The 22,190-nt window shown below is 36.7% G+C and overlaps 1 protein-coding gene across 1 annotated transcript in view; it reads left to right on the top strand.

The window, feature by feature from the left end:
* A1CF (APOBEC1 complementation factor) overlaps positions 1-22,190 on the top strand; it is an 81,549-nt gene that overhangs the window by 33,622 nt on the left and 25,737 nt on the right. The window contains 5 exon segments of the mRNA XM_017868877.1: positions 7,821-7,890; positions 7,893-7,916; positions 7,919-7,956; positions 9,945-10,075; positions 15,311-15,546. Coding sequence (XP_017724366.1) covers positions 7,821-7,890; positions 7,893-7,916; positions 7,919-7,956; positions 9,945-10,075; positions 15,311-15,546 — 499 coding nt within the window.

Raw genomic sequence — 22,190 nt, 5'->3', positions numbered from 1 at the left:
TCTTTAAGGAGTACTGCCTGTGTGTTCCATCTTCCAGGGATACTTGGCTCCTTGTAAAGTACATTTGCTCTCATCTTATAAATCTTAGCCTCCACTGTCATTTTTTCTAAAGAAGGTCACCTGGCTTTCTGTTTTATACAACCTGGTTTATCACATTCTTGGCACTTACCATGATCTGTAATTACTTTGCTTGTTTCTTTATCTGTTTATTTTCTATCTTTTCTATGAGACTAATCTTCATAAAGGTAGAAACGTGTCTCTCTTTGTGGTGGAATCAACAAATGAATTAATAAATGAATAAGTGAGGGCCCAGTGCTTGAGTTGGTGTGAATAGGCAGCACAAGAAGGGATGCACCTACTTCTTTTACAGAAGATTGAATACTAAATAAAAGAATTTTCTTTAAAACCTAGACTCACTTCTAATATAGAGCACTAGGTTAAGGAATCAGGTTGGAGTCAGAATTTTTTTTTTTTTTTTTTTTGAAAAAGGCCAAATAGTTGATATTTTAGGCTTTTTTAAAAAAATCCTTAAAATGTAAAAAAACAAAATTCACAGCCTGCAATTACTACGTAAACAAGCTGTAGCCACATTTGGTTCATGGGGCATAGTTTGTTGACCCCTGATTTATAATTGTGTACCTCTGGGGCTTATTTTCTAACTGCAAAACAAAAGGATTGGACTATATCAATATTAAACAAATTTCATGTATATGTAGAATTAGAAAGAATAGTCTAGTGAACCTAGGGACTTATCACCCAAATTTAATCATGAAGTTTTTTTCCATGATTTTTTTCTTTTTTTTTTACTCCTGACCGAATGACCCTTAGAAATCTTTTCTGCCTTATGAGATTTTTTGCTTGTAATAAAAATGATCTGCATTTATTATAGAAAATTTAGAAAATGAAGAAGAGCATCAGGCAAGAAAAACTAAGAGATTATACTTCGTTATTTTACAATGTTCTTTATTATATGTGAATAATTTCTTAAACTATTCTTCACAAATTTATATGTAGCCTTCAGATTTTTAGCTAAATGTTAAAATTTGAATACTTCTCCATGTCTTTGAAAATTATTTGAAATCATAATTTTATATTACTATATAATTTGAAAATATAAGAATGATCACAGTTTATTTGACCATTAATATTATATTGGATATTTAGGATATGTTTAAGTTTAAATTTCTAAAAAATTATAAATTTCAACATGATGAACATTGTTATGCCTAAATATTTGTCCTCATTCCTCAGGTCAAAGAGCATTGTCACTTTTAAGGCTCTATACAGAAAATGCTGATCTTTTTGGTACTCACAGCTGTATTGCTCATTTGAGGCTGCCTTATGTTGTTGTAAATTTTGGATGCATTCTTTTTCATTTCACCCACTTTATATGAACTTTAGGTCAGGCACTGCATTTTTATATTCTATAACCCCAAGACCCGGCACTAATACATTTTTCTCAATAATAGGGACTAAGGAAGCAAAAGAGAAGAACAAAACAAAACAAAAAATCTTGATGTTTATTTAGGATGATCACTGGTTTACAAAAGCAAGGGGACTATCATACCTCATAAAAATTGTGCTGTAATGATTTTTAGAAAATAGATTACCAATAGGATAACTGGGTAAACAAAGTTAATACACGTCCCTTTTTAAATTTTATATATATTAGATATAATGAGTCTATTTTAAAAAATATTCAGACTACTTGAAGGTGATTTTTATTAAATATACATTTAGGTTTAGTTGCAATAGAATTAAACTTGATGTCAACAGACACCACATTGGGTGGAAGTGTATATGTTTCTGAATATGCTCACCTATGAGAATGTATTTTTCTAGTTCTAAAGAGAAACTTTCATGTGTCCTAATTATGCTTTTTCTAATGTACATTAAAATAAATGCATAATTATTAAAATAAGAAATATTGACCTATAAACTACCTAATATCATCCTGATATATTTTGAGAAACACTAGGCTGTATGGTGATAAAGCTAAATTAATATTTGAATAGTATATTCATATCCTAGCTTTTCCTGTCTTTGTTTCTAATTCTACATCTCTACAAAATTTCCACAACTCATTTAGTCTTTATATCACAATTTTTATTACTCTTCATACTTTAGGAACATTATATCTGGCATTCATGTTGCATACACCTTGTAAAAATTGTAGAAAATAACTAATAGAAATAATGCCAACTTCTACAGTATATTAAGCCAAATAAATTCTGCTTTCTAAATTCCAGTCTGAAAACAGATTTTACCAACATGAAGTCACTGATTTTAACAAGATGTGAAGGTGAACAAACTATACAAAATAGATAATTATTTTATACACAATTTAAAAATGAATATTCCCTACAGCACTGTTTGTTGTGCTCAGGCAACAAAAACTTTGGAAGAGACTCAAGGCAAAATCACATTGAAGAGGGTCCTGTTGGTACATTTTACGGCCCCATAGACTTTCCTTAAACTATCTATCACATAATGAAGGATCTAGTATATAGGTGGAATACAATAGAAATAATGTCTAATAAATACTTTTATTCAATTTCACAAATCAATAACTAGGAAAATACAGTATAGACTCATGAAACACAAGTGACATAGTCAAGAGAGATGTCCTCCATGCCTTGTTGTCAACTTTAAGAACCATACACAGGAGTTTGGTCACAGAACCACTGTTCTGGGCATGGTCCTGGTGACCGGAAAGCTAGTAAAGACTTGAAGTGCACTAAGCAAGCGTAGATTGGCCAGGACCCAAGGGAACAGGAGCAGGAATAAATACAAACCTGGTCAATTGGAAAATGCATAGGAAAACATCTGAAACAAGTTTAGTTATGAAAAATACACAATTTCTTCCCTCTTACAGAGGGGGGAAAAAAGAAACAAAGAACCAAAGAGAACCACAAAGATGATTACAAACTTGAAATATGAACTTTCCAAAGAGCCATTAAAGAAACTGAAATTACTACTCAGGAAAAAAACAGGCTCAATGAGGGTTCGTCAATTAATGTCCTTCCAGTTATGAATGAGCTTGTTTATGGGAAACAGTAAGCATCTGGTGTCCATGATTGGTGAAGTTGAGCAGGAAAATAAATGTAACACACAACATGAGGATTTAAGAGGCTGGTAAGCCTGAGAAAAATAATCATCACAATTTTTGAACACTATATAGGCCATAAAGTTCACCAAATTGAGAACTGCAAGGAAGTCTGGAAAAATCAACGATAGAACCTTTATTCTAGTGTATTCTACAATAAATTAAACCAGTGTGATATTAGACAAGTTGTGTATCTCTGGCCTTAGTTTCCTCATCTATAAAATTAGTATATTGTGTTAATGTAAAAATGAAAGAGAGAGAATGTAACTACAAGTGTCTTCATATTTTGTCTCTGCTGTTTACTGCTTGTACGAATTTGGCCATATTTTATGCCTTGGATTCCTTGCCTATAAAATGAAAATAATAGTAGTAGCATCCTCATAGATTTGTTGAGAAGATTAAATGAATGTAAAACACTCAGTAAAATACCTAATTCAATTGGAGATAGTTGTTTTTGCTGCCATTACTATCATGTGCAAGTAACAGAAGCTAACTCTAACTGGCTAAGTAGAAAAGAGTTTATTAAAAGGATACTGGTTCACAGAAACTTTAGATGTGGAGAATCCGAGTCAAGGGTAAACTTTTAAGAACAAAACCCAAAACCACATCACATATTTGTCATGATAAGAAAATGTTATCTACCATCACAGAATGCTCAAAATTAAAGTTCGCACCATTTGTGACTTTTGCATCAGAACTCAATTTTAGTAAAGGAAACCATGATTGTCCATGGTTTAGTAAAGGAAACCATGGTTTTCCAATAACCATGATGACCCCAGCTGCAAGGAAGGCTGGAAAAATCAAGTGTCTGTCATTTTTAAGTTCTATAGGAGAAGGCAATTTTTGCCCAGATTCCCCAGGTATATAACAAGTTCAGATGCTCAGTGGCCAAAATTAACTCAGTTCATTCAACGTCCATGGTAAGACTTATGGCTTAGAATGATTTATTGAGGAAGGTTTTGTGGGTTTTATCCAAGGTCAAGAAGATGGTAGACATAATCTCTTGAAGACTCAATGGCTCCATCATGAAGGACTTGAAATATCTGTGATAGGAGGAAATTTCCAAGTAATTTTGACATATAAACTGAATAATTGGGTAGGCTCAGCATCCAATATTTAAATTAAAGCCACTAGATTTATAGTTAGAAATTGTGTCCTCAACTGTTAATTTACATAGGTGAAGACTTTCCACCTATTTGTATATGACTCTAGAGAGACAACGGTTTCTAAGTGTTTGATTGGAAAAATAAAAGTTTCCAGAGTTTAATAAACATTCTCTCATGAAAAACAAAAATCTATATTCTTTTAGTCTGAACTACTAATACATTTGTGCTGCTGGGGAGAATGCTTCCCTTGAGGAAGACATCAGCTAGGAGGGAAAAGACCAGTTATAACCGGGCTTTATCTATTTTAAACTCCTCAACTGAGAAAATAGTGCCTGACATATTAGCAACCCAGAACCCAACTGTCCTTTCTGAGTAATGGACAGCTATTCTAACCCCATGACTAATGCCCAGTGCCTGTCTTAAATTGATCTGAATTTCCTTTACTGGTACGTTCCAAGACCAGTGGGTGGCTCACAGAGCAAATCTCCCCCACTGAGTGAACTGCAGGGCATTCCTGAACTGGTCAGACTCTTTACAGTCTCAAAAAATATTCTTTAGACTTTTTTCATGTGTTTATAAAAAACAAAGACAATTAATATGCTTTCTTGCCCAATTATTTCAGATTGTAAGCAGGTAAATCCTGCTATACACATCTTATGCATAAATAGTTGGCATTTTGCAATTATAGCAATCAAGCAAGTTGAAGATACATTTTAAAAGGTCAATCTGATGGTTGCCTATTTATTTTCAAACTACCAAAGCTTTTCAAAGCAGAATTTCTGGAATTACCACTTTACTATTATGGAATGAAAGTTTGGTTTCCTCATCTTGAAGGGTAAAAATACCACCGAATGTACAGTAAATTTATTTCAATAATCTGTTGAATGTTATAGACATCAAAGATATACAAAAATGGGCTCAGGAATCATTGTCACCTAAATGGAGAGAGTTTGTCCAGGGAGGAGGACGGTAATTTGGCAATTCAGGTTGAGTATCTTTTATCCAAAATGCTTAGGACCAGAAGTATTTTGGATTTCAGATTTTTTTTAATTTTAGAATTTTTGCATATGTATAATAAAGATATCTTGGGGATGGGACCTAAAGTATAAACACAAAATTCATTTATGTTTCATATACACCTTACACACATAGCTTGAAGGTGATTTTATATAATGCTTTTAATAATTTTGTGTACCCCTCACATGAGGCCAAGTATGGAATTTTCTACTTGTGGCATGATGTTGACACTGAAAAATTTTGAATTTGGGATTTTGGGGTTAGAAATATGAGATACATTTTTCCAAATATTTTATGTAATAAAATGATTGCAAATTAAAATGATTTTAAATTGTAGTGGGGAATTTACTATTTAATGGCATGATATTATTTTTTCATAAATAAGGTTTGTTTGTTTGTTTGTTTTGAGACAGAGTCTCACCCTGTCGCCCAGGGTGGAGTGCAGTGGCGCGATCTCGGCTCACTGCAAGCTCTACCTCCCAGGTTCAGACCATTCTCCTGCCTCAGCCTCCTGAGTAGCTGGGACCACAGGTGCCCGCCATCATGCCTGGCTAATTTTGTGTATTTTTAGTAGAGACGGCGTTTTACCGTGTTAGCCAGGATGGTCTCGATCTCCTGACCTAGTGATCTGCCCGCCTTGGCCTCCCAACGTGCTGGGATTACAGGCGTGAGCCACTGTGCCCAGCCCGTCCTTCCTGCCTTCCTTCCTTTCTCTCTCTTTCTTTCTTTCTCTCTCTCTCTCTCTCTCTTTCTTTCTTTCTTTCTTTTTGAAACAGAGTCTTGCTGTGTCACCCAGGCTGGAGTGCAGGGACACCATCTCAGCTCACTGCAACGTCTACTTCCCGGGTTCAAGTGATTCTCATGCCTCAGCCTCTCAAGTAGCTAGGATTACAGGCATGTGCCACCATGTCCAGCTAATTTTTGTATTTTTAGTAGAGACAGGGTTTCACCATGTTGGCCAGGATGGTCTCGAACTCCTAGGCTCAAGCCATCCACCCAGCTCAGCCTCCCAAAGTGCTGGGATTACAGGCGTGAGCCACCATGCCACGCCAATAGGGAATATTTTAATGTATGTATCTGTCGTAAGTGGCTTCCATACATCAAAGGAGCAAAACGGAGAAATTAAGCTGATGAACTTTGATGCCTGACTTCCTGGGTTCAAATTCTGGCTTCTCCACTTCCCAACCATGTGACTTTGGCAAATTACTTAATTTATCTGGGCTTTGGTACCTTATGTAAATGGGATAATAACAGTCCTTAACTCATGACATTAAGTAATGATAGAGCAGTATCTGACATACAGTAAGTGTTATATAGGTATTTGTTTGAAAATAAGTAAATAAATGTGTCTGAAAATATCAATTGCACATATTTAAGGTAATTATTGGTTGAGATATAAACCACTAAATTACCAAGGTTTGGGGTTTTTTCTATAAGCATAAAGACTTCCATTTCTCAGGTTTCTCTGTGATATCAAAGTTTTACTACTGGACAAGAATATTAGGGTAAGAAAAAAATACAAGAACTCTCTAGGCAAAATTTAAATATTCAGTTAGATTAAAACATACTCAGTTGTTTAAAACAACAACAACAAAAAAGGAATCCAGGTAAAGTAGAAGACTCATATGACATTTTTTAAATTACTATTTTTAAAAACATTGTAGGAATTATTATAAATAAAAAAGTGATCATGACCACAGACACCACAGACATCAAGTAAATAATGTGATCCAAAGAACCTTTGTGCTAACACTTACAAAATAATTGAGACTCAAGTTGGTGTATATGAAGATTTAACAGGGACACCACAAGCTGTTTTACTTCAATTTTAAACAACAAACAACTGTCATACAAAACAGTGTCTTTAAACAACTAACATATGTCTTTTAAAATCTACATAGAAAATATTTGAAAAGGCCTATGAAATTTTAAACAATAACTACTTCTAAGGATGAGTAGAGTGATACATTGGAGAATTTTTCTTTTTACTTTACATGGCATCATGTTTTTTCCACAACATGCATTATTTTATAGCATAAAACTTCTTAAAATATTAGTTGTAGAAGTTAGTAATGAACTCCTGGGCTCAAGGCATCCTTCTGCCTCAGCCAGAGTAAGTTCTAGTGTTCTATAGCATTGCAGGATGACTACAGTTAATAATATATTCTCAATATGTAGTTGTAAATAGCTAGAAGAAGGCTATTCCTTGCGTTCCCAACACAAAGAAATGATAAATGTTTGAGAGGATGGATATACTAATTACCCTGATCTGTTCACTCTTTAATGTGGTAAAAAGATAGATCTCTTAAGTATTCTTACTTAATGAAATTAAAAGAGAAAAAAAAACATATTTGCCTAGCAGTTTACAAGTTTTCACAATGTTTATCTCAAGCAAGCTGCTGAAGCACAGAGTGTGGTATTATAATCCACATAAAAAACTTTAATTTTTCTCCTTTAACCAGTCCACTATTATTATTTGTCAATGATAAATACATTCCTTACTGTGAAATGATTTTGAAAAATACTCAAGGAAACTGAATTAAAGACTTGATCATTTCCTTCTCTCCTTCACACCTGCCCTGGATTTGCAGGAAAATGGACAAAGAAAATATGGTGGCCCTCCACCTGGCTGGGATGCTGCACCCCCTGAAAGAGGCTGTGAAATTTTATTGGAAAACTTCCCCGAGACCTTTTGAGGATGAGCTTATACCATTATGTGAAAAGTAAGTCCAAGTTTAACATTAATTTTCTTATCTTTCAAGGGAAAATACTATTCTCTTCACTTTGCTTTCATTCTCAGCCTTCTTGGTCAATGATCGTTTCCATTCAAATTACCATTCGTCAATTATGGACAAAGTTTCTAGTGATTGTCCCTTTATAATCACTGCCTTGACCTAGCTCTTGTCCTGTTACTGACAACTTGAATTGCTACAATTTTTAATGACTTTCAAATCTATATCTTGTTACCCAATCTTTCCACTGTCATGCCATCTAACTACAAACTATCCATCTACAATAATCCTACAACAACCTGTCTAAAATTAGATATTGCTCCAGCTTGACATTTTAATATGATTTTATAAAGTACATTTTCATTTTAAAAGAATGTATACGTTTGACATGGCTCAACGTGTAGCTATAATCCAGAATGAAATCTTCTCCAAGTCTGAATTTTTCATCTACCTAAATGCATCAAGAAGATTAAGAATATGGCTTTTCAATTAAAGGAAGAATACAAAATTCAATTTCATTTTAATAATTTACCGAGCAGTTTTAGCAACAAGCACATTCCTGAAAATTTAGTAAATATGATAATTTAGCTCTCTGCCTAAATGCCAAAATTGAATTTTGTGTGTGTGTATGTTAACAGCCTCAGATTCAGAACTGCACCTAATTTTACACATACAATCCCTCTTGGCACAAGGACAAATGATGAGGACTTAATTCTGTAAGAATCTTATACATTGAAGCGGAAAATGAGCATCAAGAAACATAGAGATGAAACGTGCTCAAACTCTTTCCTAATGAGCCCAGAAGAAATAGGTGTTCATTACTGAATACATGGGGGTGTGGTAGGGTAAAGCTGAGCTGAGAAGTGACCAACCACAAAGGTAATGGCATGTGCTTAATGGCACTTCTCTCCAGACATGCCCCATCATATTTATTTGGGCAACGCTTCCTACAGCAGCCAGCAATAGTAAATTGCTCAGTCTAGACTGCTGCAGGACAGTTGTGGGGGTAGAAGGGAGTATTATATGGGCAAGTAGAGTCACTATAGCCAGGGGAATAGAGTGCTCTCCTGCTCTGGAGGCCCTGGCCCTGAGTTAGTAGCATTTAGGCTAGCATTTATATTCAGCCAGCAGACTGAGAAAATGACAAGCCTCCCAGATCATACCCTGAAACATACCTGTGTTCATTTTGATGTCATGGCTGAGGAAAATGACAGCTAAGAAGTTAGTCTGGCGAATGAGCATTCTTGTATTTTGTTTTAAAGATCAATGATAGAATAGGACCAATTGGAAATAAAACTGGAGATTTCAGAGGACAGTTAGAGGGAATGGACATATACATCGAAAAAGTGTTTTTTTTTTTTTTTTTTGAGACAGTGTCTTGCTCTGTTTTCCAGGCTGGAGTGCAGTGGCACAATTATGGCTCATTACAGCCTCGATCGCCTGGGCTCAAGCAATTCTCCCACCTCTGCCTTCCAAGTAGCTGGGACTACAAGCACGTGCCACCATGCTCAGCTAATTTTTGTATTTTTTGTAGACTCAGGGTGTCACCATCTTGCCCAAACTGGTTTCAAATTCCCAGGGTCAAGCAATCCACCTGCCCTGACCTCCCAAAATGCTGGAATTATAGGTGTAAGAAACTATACTTACAATAAAATGTGTTTTCATGTCTCTAAGATGTTCCAGATAATTATGTGATGAAAGGTAATTTGCTCTACTAAAAACACATTCTGTTAACTCAGGCTGAAATGTCACTTGGACACATTTTATTTAACTTAAGTTCTCTCACGAATCAGATAACTGATCTGAACCCACATGAAAATATGCAAACCATTCCACATGGGATGCAAATGCCAAATAGTACTGGCAGGAGGCAAACTTCAGAAAACATTGTGTGTGTGTGTGTGTGTGTGTGTGTGTATCAGCACATGCACACATACATTCAGAAGTACAAACATATAAATTTTTCATTTCTATTACTTGCAGATCGGTAAAATTTATGAAATGAGAATGATGATGGATTTTAATGGCAACAATAGAGGATATGCATTTGTAACATTCTCAAATAAACTGGAAGCCAAGAATGCAATCAAGCAACTTAATAATTATGAAATTAGGTAAGCTCTACCTCTTCTAGATTAAAAGTGAAACAGACAATGCACCTGCATCTGTTTTTCTATCAAGTTTATCTAATACGGTATATGCCAAAAAAAAAGCCAAGCCAGAAATGACACAGATTAATAATTTTCCTTGGCAAAAATAAATTTGATTAAATATTTATTTAATATTAATACTATATGAAGTACCAAACTAAGTTCTATGAGTGTTCAAAGAAACAAAACTTAATAATTTGCCTGTTTCATAAATATATTTTGGGCAGTGTTCAAAATATTGGGAATATATCAAGGTATAATTTCCTACTCGCACAGCAAATATATAAGATCACTCAAAATAGTATGAAAAAAAATCAAACCAGGATAGGATAAAGTTGTGTGAGAAGGTGGCTACTCTAATTTTGTGTATTTAAGAAAATACTCTCTGGCAGAGTGAAACTTAATCTGAGATTTGAATGAAAAGAGCCAGTCATGACAGTCAGACCTTGGGAAGGTTATTTCAGGAAAGGAGAGAACATCAAATGTAAAGTTCCCAAAGTGAACAAGCATGGTATGTTTGAGGGGCAGAAAGCAAGCCCATGTGGCCAGAGAGGGTAGAGAGGAGAACTGAAAGCAATACAGTTGGAGAGCTGTGTACTCAGTGGGGAAGTATAGATGAAGTACAGAAGTCTCTGCAGTAAAGAATTTGAATTTTCTTCTAATAGAAGGGAGGAAAGAGTTTTGATTACATTTACAGTTTTTTAAACATTCCTCTGCTGTTTGGTTGAGAATGTACTATGGCAAGTGAGGTTTGAAAGAGGACACCAGTTAGAAGGCTGCTGCAGTTGTCCAGATCTGGACAAGAGATGGTGGTAGCTGGATGAGGGGATCAGTGGTGGACAAGATTAGAAAGGGTGAGATCTGGAATATATTTTAGATTGAGTACACAAAACTGGCTAGATGTTGGATTTAGACTGTGAAAGAATTCAGAAGGTTGGGAGGAATCCTAGGATTTTGGTCCAAATATCTGTGAACTTGTTAGTGCCATTGCAATGGAAAAGACTGGAAGGATAGCACAGGAAGGACTCTTTGGGGCACTTTACATTTGAGATGCACATTGAACATCCCAGGGGAGGTGCTGAGAAGGTGACTGTCTGCACTGTAGTGGAGTCAGGAGACAGGTCACAGTTGGAATATAAATTTGGGGGTCAGCTAAATATAGATAGCAATTAAGGCCATGGGACTAGGGGAGAGTCCCATGTAATTGACTTTGTGCAACCAATAACCAGTTTTGATAAACTGGAAATAAAACTGATATCATGAAATTGTCTGATTTCTAAAAGTTTCACTTGGAGAGAGAACTGTCATAAATTCTTTCTTAAATGAAGCCCTGAGCCATGTGAGAGGAAGATTAGTGCAGCAGTTAAAGATCAATAGTTTTGGAGTCAGCCATGCTTCGTTTGAGTGCCACCAAGTAACTTCACCATTCTAAGCCTCAATTTCCTCATCTATAAAATGGGGATACTATCTATTGCATAGGTTTATTGCAGTGATACTACAACAACTTTACAGTGCTTAACCCAGTGTTTGGAACACAGTAATAGGTTGACGAATGATTTTTAAAAATTATATTTTAGCACAGTTCATCAGTCTAGATGCAGTTTTTTTTTACATCTAATCCCTTTCTGAAACAGAACTGCACCTTAAAATGGGTAGATCTTAAATCTGATGAATGCAGAAAGAGTAGATTTACCACAATTATTTTTCTCTCACTTTCTATAGGATGAAAAGAAGACATACATTATCCTCACAGTCTGTAAATCAATTAACTACTGGCTCATTTTATTAAAACCTCCTGGGCTGGACACAGTGGCTTACGCCTGTAATCCTAGCACTTTGGGAGGCTGAAGCGGGTGGATCACCTGAGGTTGGGAGTTTGAGACCAGTCTGACCAACATGGAGAAACCCCATCTCTACTAAAAATACAAAATTAGCAGGATGTGGCGGCGCATGCCTATAGTCCCAGCTACTCGGGAGGCTGAGGCAGGGGAATCGCTTGAACCTGGCGGGGCGGAGGTTGCAGTGAGCCGAGATCACACCACTGCACTCCAGCCTGGGCAACAAGAGCGAAACTTTGTCTCAAAAAACAAACAAACAAACAAACAACTCCTTAGCCACAGGAAGATCAGCTAGATTCGGCAACTACTTGTAGTCTAACCATTCAGCTCCAAGGTTGGATTCTAGAAGAGAGTCTTGGAGAAAACATAAAGGAGGTTCCCCTCCCACAGGTGCCTCCATAGACCCAAAAGAGCTTTGTGTAGTATGTGGAGGATTGTTTGCAGTAGGAATCAGGAGACCTGGGGTCCAGCCCAGGTTCCTTTGGACAAATGCTTTAACTTCTTTGAGCATCACTTTTATTATTGGCACCTGAACACAGAGATGTTCTGAGCATTCACTATATGAAAGAATATATACTAAAGTGCTTTGAAAGGGCTATAAAATGCTACATTATTGTTTTACAATTTCCAGAATTGGAAGGTTCCCCCATTCCTTGGTCTTTCATGGAACCTGGACATCGTAACACTAAGGGTTATTCCCAAAATGGTATCTGAGTTGAGATGGATATGGAATTGGCTCTGCAGGGAATCAAGTGGATTTGCTGTATCTACTTAACACATTGTTACCCAATAGGGCCTGTAAATATTCATAGGGTATGAATAATGAATACAATCAATCCCCTATGGCCACTGATAATTAACAGTATCCTCTGTGAATTTTGTGCCTTTGTCTGGAAAATAGAGATAAAAATATACCTACCTCATGAGGTGTTTTGAAAAATAAATGAGATAATGTACATACATTGGAAAATAAATGAGATAATGTACATACATCTCAGTGCTGACACATACTAGGTGCTCTGTGAATGTTTGCAGAAGGTTATGGTGGTGATGATGGAGGAGAAGAAGGGAAAAGAAAAGGAAAAATATGACAGAAATTAGGAAGAGAAAATTACTGGCCAGGATTCCAGTTAAAGCACAGGTTGGATGCCAGAAGCAAGGTAAAGGCAGAGTGTTGTCTTAAAAATTAGGGGGTAGAATAAATGGAATAAGACAAACCAGAATAAACACCCCATAGACAACCTCACCTACTTCCACTCTGCCTTGGGTCAGTCCTGCCAGGGAGAGAACTTTTGTTGCAGAGAAGAAAACTTCAATTTGCTTTTATCCACCATTTCTCACCCACATATCATTATATGAGCTTCTACTTCATCAAATATTCACTGATCATCATCTAAATGTCTGGCTTCTAGAGACATTAAAGTTGCGGCCTCAGCTTTTGAGAGGAGATGGCTCTTTGTCTCCAGATAATTCCGGGAAAGGCTCCTGACAGACCACAACAGTTTAAAAATAAAATATGGAATTCTAGGCTCCCCCTGCTGGTAACTGATATATGACCAGCCCCTAACTATCAAAATAATATAATTTCTAAATACATTAATACTGTGGAAAATAAGGTTTTGGTGTTTTCTTTTTAAAATGAAGTTAAAAAAAAAAAAAAAAACTTGGAAGATTATTTTATCAACCTTTCCCTACCCTTGAGAACCACGCTCCTGGCACAATTCTTACTTGACTGAGATGGACCTGTCACAGATCTGACACACGGTCCTTGCTTCTTCAGCAAAGCATAGGAGACAGCTAGGACAGTGGCCTAACCCTGGTCAGAAAACCTGCCACACAACCAAGAGCCATTCGCTCCATGGATAGCAGACCAATCGCCCGCCCACTCAGCTGGCTGAGAGCTTGTGTTCACTGCAAATGGGTCATTTCTGCTAAGCATGCTTTACCCATTTTTAATAACTTAGTGTTATTACAAAAGTCATACAGCCTAATACGTAACACATGGAAAACATCAAAAAAGCATAAAGTAATAAAAGTTAAAACCATTTCTCCGTAACTCCATTGCCCCAAAATAACCACTATGTTGACATTTTATTGTCTTTCCAGATTTTCTATACATTTTAATCAAAATGGTCTTCACATATACTTATTTTATAGCTTTTAAAGCCAACAGCCTATTGTGAACTGGTTTTTTTAAACCAGTAAATATTCTTCTACGTTACTCTTTTTCATGACTGCAGAGCATGCAATGGTATGAATGCCTGTCTTTTGTTTATCAGTGATTCTGAACCAGGAGCAGTACTGTCCACCCAAGGGGGCATTTAGAAAGGTGGGGAGGCATTTTTGAATGATCTGATTGGTCACTATTGGCACGTAGTAGGCAAGAACTAGAGATGATAAACATACTGTGGTATGCAATGAGATAATCTCCAGTTCAAAGCCAGTAACATCTCAGTTGAGAGACATTAAACCAGTTCTTTACCGTGAGGTATTTTGCTCATTTCCAATTTGGGGGAGATTTTAAAGAGCAGTAATAAATATCCTTAAACATAAATTCTAGTGCTGATTTTTATTTTCCAGGGTCATATTCCCAGAAGATACTTTATTTGGTCAAAGGTTGTGCACACTTAAGACTTTTGATAAATTTTGCCAAATGTTCTCCATAATAGTTTAATCAATGTATACTCTGCCAGTGCAGGTGTATATACCTCAACTTGCTAAGAAGCAACTCTGAACAGTGGAAGAAACAGTAACTAAGATCCCAGAGCTAGGTTTCATTCCTTAAAATCTATAACATTTTAAGCAAGTCTTTTAATTTCTTGGAGTTTCAAGTTCATCTGTAAATGGAAATAACATCTACTCTGCCCATCCCACAGTCTTTTTGTGTGGGCCAGATAAGATCATATGTGAAAATGTGTTCAAGTATAAGAGACTGTTTTTAACAGAGGTCACATCAGAACAGCTTTTCTCTTTGGCTGCAAAAACAAAGGAATGTCAGGTGTTGCAAACTCAAGTGATTGCAGGGCCAGGCAGGTGGCTTCAGTAACCTGGGTTAGGTGTAGGGGCCTCAGTGTTAGAGTTGCTCCAGGGAGTGGCGAGGATTCACAACTCTTGAATCCAAATCTAGCCCAAAGAAAGCAGATGCTACTCAGCTTCAAATAGCTTTTTTCTTTGAAAATGTAGAGCACATATTGACACATCTAATAATCTTGCAAAAGAAGCCACAACTCTACAAAAATGGTTTCAACACTATGAATCCAAACATCCCACATCTTCAGGCAACATCTGGCCCAGGGCCATACATTTTCAACCTGAATCCTACAAAGATTGTCATCAATCAAAATCCCTGCTCTTTTTGCAGAAATGGGCGCCTCTTAGGGGTCTGTGCCAGTGTGGACAACTGCCGATTATTTGTTGGGGCATCCCAAAACCAAAAGAGAGAAGAAATCTTATCGGAGATGAAAAAGGTTACTGAAGGTGTTGTCGATGTCATCGTCTACCCAAGCGCTGCAGATAAAACCAAAAACCGAGGCTTTGCCTTTGTGGAGTATGAGAGTCATCGAGCGGCTGCCATGGCAAGGAGGAAACTGCTACCAGGTTAGCAATACCCTCCTCAAAGATGAGATTTCTCTGCTCTATCCTGCCTGCCTCCACAAAGAAAATAAGCATTTTTAATTTTTTTGGCTCTCTATCTTTCATTGTGTTGCATTTTAAATTTTTTTATCCTTCTTCACTATCTCACAGTTGATTCCATTCCCTGAAGTTTTCACAGACTCAGTTTTGAAAAATATTCATTCTGTGCATTGAGGGTAATTTACATGCACTAAACAAACCCAGAACTTTAAGTGACAGCAATCCTATGATGAATAAAGAGTCTTCTTAAAATTAAGTATATCAATCACAGTTACTTTTGTGTATAGATTTTGTTATCGGGCTTATTAGAATTAGGGTATATTCTCCATTACAATGTAGAAATAAAAACCTCAAGTGATACATTATTCCAGTGACAACTAGGTGACATACTTTCATTATGACTCCCTGTTGTCTAATAATTTCTGTCTAATATGAGAGAAGAGAGATAAAAGCTCTCCTTAGAAAGGCACCTTTATTTGTTAGTTATTACAACCACAGGATAGATCCCATTTGGTGAATAAGTATCAAATTCTCTATCCACCCCAACACTGCCTCGGTCAGATCAACTTAGGAAAGTTGTTTAGGGTTCTTGACTCATTCTACAACATTCACTACAACTTACACAGGTTTTTAAATGAATACTAAAATAAGAAGATTTCAAGAATGACAGACTGGACATATTGGAATGAACTTTTCTCATGAAAATTAAGAGAGAGCCACCAGAATTCAAAACAAAACCACCACAACAAAGACGTCTACATTCATGTTGCCTTTGTACACACTCTTCAAAACAAACCAATACTAGATCAGCCCCCTAGATATCTTCAGAACTAGGAGACAGATTCTAGCTTGGGGAAGATCTTTCAATAATACCTTCATGAAGGCAACTTAAAGTGAAAAAAAAAGGAGACAGTTCCAAAGATTGCTGAATCTTTTACAGAAGTAGATATTTTTAATGTTGAGTCTTTCATTCACAACTTCTTCACTCTTCACTGGCCAGCAGTCAAGTCATCAAAATCACGGGTCCATAGATAGACTCACTAACACTCCTCATAGGGACATAGTTTTTGGTGACCTGGATATAATATTTTGCTATCTACTTCAATTCTTCTTTCTTCTTCAACATCGACAACTCTACCATTGAAAAGTCTTTTGTATCCATCCTGTTCTCAGGCCACCACTGAAGTATAAACACACATATTCTAAACCTTATGTAATTTTTTTCAAGATCTAATTATTCTCCCAGCTCTGCTTTCTCTTCCATGTGCCCCACCCTCCCACTTCTCTATCCTGAACATTACCACCAGATTAATGTTTCCAAAATATTCTATTATCCTTTCAATACCTTCTTGCAAACAGTAGGAATTCAATCTCTATCTATAGGCTGAATGATGTCTGTCACTAACTGGCCAGTTCAAAAATATTCATAACTCCTTGTTGTGTATAAGAACTAAGTATGTGATTTCATTATTCAAGACCTTTTATTCATTTCCTGGTCATTTATGACCATATTTGCTACCTTCTATTTCCCAATAAAACTCTTCCTTCTATCTGGACAGACAACGCAATGACCTAGACACTTCCATGCTTATGTCTGTCTCCTTTATTCCTAATGCTATATCCTCTACTAGGAATACCTGCCCCTCCTTCACTTGTGACATTCACCCCAGTTCAGCCAGCACCTTCTTGAGAAACCTTCCTCCAGTATTCCAGCCCGAATTAGTCACTTTCCTCCCTCAATGTAGGAAGCTGTTCATTATCTGTAAAAACAGATATGTGAAATAATTTTGGGTGTGGGGGAGTAGGTAGGTGAAAGAGGGTCCAAAACAGGTGAAAGACAGTTTCCAGGGTCAAGACAATCCAGTAATCCCGGAGAAGCTCAACCTCCTGAAAGCTTCCCCATCTCTTCAAAGAGAATGGCACATTGGCCCACTAAAGGAACTTCTTTATGTAAGTCAAGCTGACTGGGCTGGCCAGGGCCTATCAGATAAGCTTAGAAATTCTCAAGCACAGTCCTGACTTTTCCTTGTGGATTCTCTGTCCAGGATACACCATAGGGAGGCTACCTCCCCTCCCCATCCACTACTCATATTCACCATGATCCAATGCAACTCCCTTACCTATGGCCCTTTGAGCCAGTCTCAGGTGGATTTCATTCAGCTGGATTTTAGTCAGCAACTAACTCATCAGCAAACTAACAAGATGAGGCACAGTGGTGAGTAAGCCAGCCAGAGCAAACGCCTTCGCCTCTAATGAGATCTCAGAACAAAACCTATCACCCATTTGGATCACTCTACGGGTTACCCCATTGCAGACTCACCCACGACAAAGGAATTCTGTAATTGCCAACCCTTTGAGAAGCTAGTTTAAAAGAACAAGGAGACTGTTGAGAAAAAATGATAAGTGAAGACAACAAGAAACTTTTCTTTCTTAATTGACCCAGACTTGGAGACAGAGACAATGGTTGTCTAAAGGGATGTAACTGCTCCTCAGCCAGTTGCCTCCTCTCTAAACAGTGGCAGTTCCCCCTTGACAAATCTCACCTTTACTGAGCTCTTTACAGGACGAAGTTGCTGCATCCCACTCAGAAACTAGAAAGGCATTCTAAGAATGCTCTGAAGAAAAGTCCTGGCAGTGATTCTCAACGTCAGGCTGCATCAGCATCACCTGGAGGGCTTGTTCTAGCACAGATTGCTAGATCCCACCACCAGAGTTCTTGATTCAGTAGGGCTGGTGTCAGGCCAGGTAATTTGCATTTACAACAAGCTCCCAGGATACTACTGCTCCCAGGACTGCACATTTGAAAACCCATGATTTGAATCAATGATTTTCCATCCTAGGCTGCACATTGGAATTACCTGATGTTTTCAAACAATATTAGTACCCATGTCAGTCTCTAATCAACTGAATCTGCCTCACTGGAATATAAAGTTAGGGAACTGGTGTTTTAAGTTTTCCAGATGATTCTATTCTTCAGTCAAATTGTGTGATTCATGGCTAAATCTATTAGCTAATGATACTGGGTATTCATCTTCATGGCATGTAAATAGGAATACCTGGGAATCACTCAGTCAGTAAATATTTATTAAGCATCTAGAACATATATTGCTCCCTTCTGAATGACATGAGAGATTCTAAAAAAAAAAAAAAAAAAAGTACCTAACCATTGCACTCGAAGAGTGCATATTCTGAGAAAACCATACACAAAAACAGGAAAAATTATTAAGAGGAGAGTGTATTGTTGAATCATCATTTAAAAGTTATTAAGTCTTATCTGCATCATCTTTTCTTGACCTCACAACAATAGTAGGTTGTAGATAAGGAAACTGATGTTAGAAAGGATATGTTTTCTAGCCAGGATCAGTGTTCTGACATTTGAACTTGTCTTACTTCAAGTTCGTGTTCTCAAATCACTCTGTAACACTCACTTTCACTAGAGGCCTTCACAAGGATATTGGTGGAAATCACTGCTCCCTATATTTACTCTCATGTCTGTTCTCTTAGCCTTATGCAGCAGTTCATGGTCCTAGTTTCTGAGAAGACTAAAGCTAGAGCAGTAGTACTCAACTGTAGCTGCATTTTAGAATTAACTAAGCTACTTGTAAAACTCCTGAGATCCAGCCCACTTATATCAGAATTGGGAAGGGCAGTCTGGAGGTCAGTAATGAGCTGGTAAATCTTTAACAGCCAGCTCCTAGAGAAAAAAACAAAAGCCCTGATTTGTAGCATTCGCCAATTTCCATGGTATTAACACTCCCACTGTGGCTGATTTCAAGTTACCAATGTGGCTTTAACTGGCTCATGAAATTCTGATACTTTCTTTGTCTATTTATCTGTTGATGAACATTTAGGTTGATTCTATACCATGGTAATTGTGAATAATGCTTCCATAAACATGGGAATGCAGGTATCTCTTTAACATAATGATTTCATTTGGGAAGAATATATACCCAGTATGGTGACTGCAGGATCATATGGTAGCTCTATTTTTATTTCTTTGAGGAACCTGCATATTATTTTCCATAGTGGCTGTACCAACTTACATTCCCATCAACAGTATGCAAGTATTCTCATTTCTCCAAATCCTTGAAAACATTATCTTTGATCTTTTTCTTAATGGCCATTCTACCAGGTGTGAGGTGATAACTCATTTTAGTTTTGATTTATATTTTCCTGATTAGGGATGTTGAGCATTTTTTCATATACCTGTTGGCCATTTATATTTCTTCTTTTGAGATATGTCTATTCAAATCCATTGACTTTTTTTTAATTTTTGAGACAGAGTTTCACTCTTATTGCCCAGGCTAGAGTGCAATGGCATGATATTGGCTCACTGCAACCTCTGCCTCCCGGGTTCAAGTGATTTTCCTGCCTCAGCCTCCTGAGTAGCTGGGATTACAGGTATGCGCCACCACACCTGGCTAATTTTGTGTTTTTAGTAGAGATGGGGTTTCTCCATTTTGGCCAGGCTGGTGTTGAACTCCTGACCTCAGATGATCCACTGGCCTTGGCCTCCCAAAGTTTTGGGATTACAGGCATGAGCCACCACACCTGGTCTTTTGCCCATTTTTAATTCGGTTATTTGTTTTCCTACTATTGATTGTTTGAGTTATTTATATATTTGGGATATTAACTCCTTATCGAATGTATGCTTTGTAAATATTTTTTCCCATTCCTTAGGTTATCTCTTTCCTCCATTGATTGTTTCCTTTGCTGTGCAGAAACTTTAGTTTGATGCAATCCCATTCATCTATTTTTGCTTTTGTTGCCTGTGCTTTGGGGGTTATAGCCGAGAAATAATTGCCCAGACCAATGTCAAGAAATTTTCCCTTATTGTTTCTTTCTAGTAGTTTTACTGTTTCAGGTCTTACATTTAAATCTTTATTCCATTTTAACTAGGCTTATGTGTATGTTGTAAGATAAGGGTCCCATTTCATTCTTCTGCATATGGATATCCAATTTTCCTTACATCATTTGTTGAAGAGGCTGTTCCTTCACCATTGTGTGTTCTTGGCATCTTTGCAAAGATCAGTTGACCTTAAGTGTGTGGATTTATTTCTGGACTCTATTTTGTTTCACTGGCCTAAATGTCTGTTTTTATGTCAGTATCACACTCTTTCGATTACTACAGCTTTGTAGTATATTTTGAAATCAAGTAGCGTGATGACCCCAGCTTTGTTCTTTTGGTTCAGATTTCTTTGACTAAGGTCTTTTGTGGCCCCATACAAATTTTAGAATCATATTTTCTATTTCTGTGAAAAACATCACGGGATTTTCGATAGAGATTGCATGGAATCTGTAGATTGCTCTGGGTAGCGTGGACCTTTTAACAATAATAATGCCTCCAATCCATGAACATAGGCTATTTTTCCATTTATTTGTTTCTTCTTTAATTTTTTATCAATATTTTATAGTTTTAAGTATACAGATCTTTCATCTTGGTTAAATTTATTTCTAAGTATTTTTGTGGGGGGATGGTATTATAAATGAGACTGTTTTCTTTATTTCTTTTTCAGTTTTCTTGATTTCTTGTTGTTAGTGTACAGAAAGGCTACGTATTTATGTATGTTAGTTTTGTATTTTACAGCTGTACTGAGCTTATTAGTTACAACGGAATATTATTCAGTATTTACAAAGAAGGAAATTCTGTCATTTGCAACAACATGGGTGAACCTGGAGCACATTATATTAAGTGAAATAAGCCAGACACAGAAAGACAAATATTGCATAATCTCACTTATATGTGGAATCTAAAAAGTTGAATTCATATAAGCACAGTGTTGAATGGTGGTTACCAGGGCTGGAGGCAGAGGTATGGAGAGATATTGGTCAAATGATACAAAGTTTCCATTAAAATGAATAATTTCTGGAAATCTATTGTATAATATGACTATAGTTAACGTATTTGTATACTCAAAAATTGCTAAGGGAGTAGATCTTAAATGTTATCACCACAAAAAAAAGTATGTGAGGTGATAGATATGTTAATTACCTTCATTTAATCATTTTACAATGTATACATGTATCAAAACATCATGTTGTATACCACAGATGCAATTTTGATTAATCATACCTTTAAAAGCTTGGAAGGAAAATGCAAAATAATCTATTTTTGCAAGTAGAGAAGAACTGGTTCTAGTACATCATTGGGTGGAATCCAGGTTTCATTATTTTTTAAACCTCACCCAATATGAGGCCAAGGATGAGCCTGGCCAAAACCAGAGCTACCAAAACCAGAGTTACATGGGAGCCTTGGGGATCTTGGGGATCTTGGGATAACACAAACAAAAAAAGTCTAAGGTAAAGCATAAAAGGGGAAGGGAAGAGAGTAATGAAGAAAACTATCCCCTGGAATGCAATACAGAACAAGATGGTCACAGCTAGGGTAACAAGAGCCAGCTTCTCTAAGGTCAGTTATCTCTTAAGACATGCCTATTCTTCATTTGGGTTTTAGAATGCCAGTGCCACGGACACTTTTATTGACTGCTTTTCAAGGAATATAAAGATGCATTCTTATTGAAAATAATTGCTTCCCACGTGTAGTAATTAAACAAATAAACCCTTACCAATACTGAGAATTCCTGACTTTGTTCTCTCAAGCTTTGTAT

This window comes from Rhinopithecus bieti, unplaced genomic scaffold, assembly GCF_001698545.2.
Source record: "Rhinopithecus bieti isolate Rb0 unplaced genomic scaffold, ASM169854v2 scaffold_4655, whole genome shotgun sequence".
Lineage (NCBI taxonomy): Eukaryota > Metazoa > Chordata > Mammalia > Primates > Cercopithecidae > Rhinopithecus > Rhinopithecus bieti.
The sequence above is the reverse complement of the archived record's forward strand: the minus strand, read 5'-3'. Positions and strand labels throughout refer to the sequence as shown.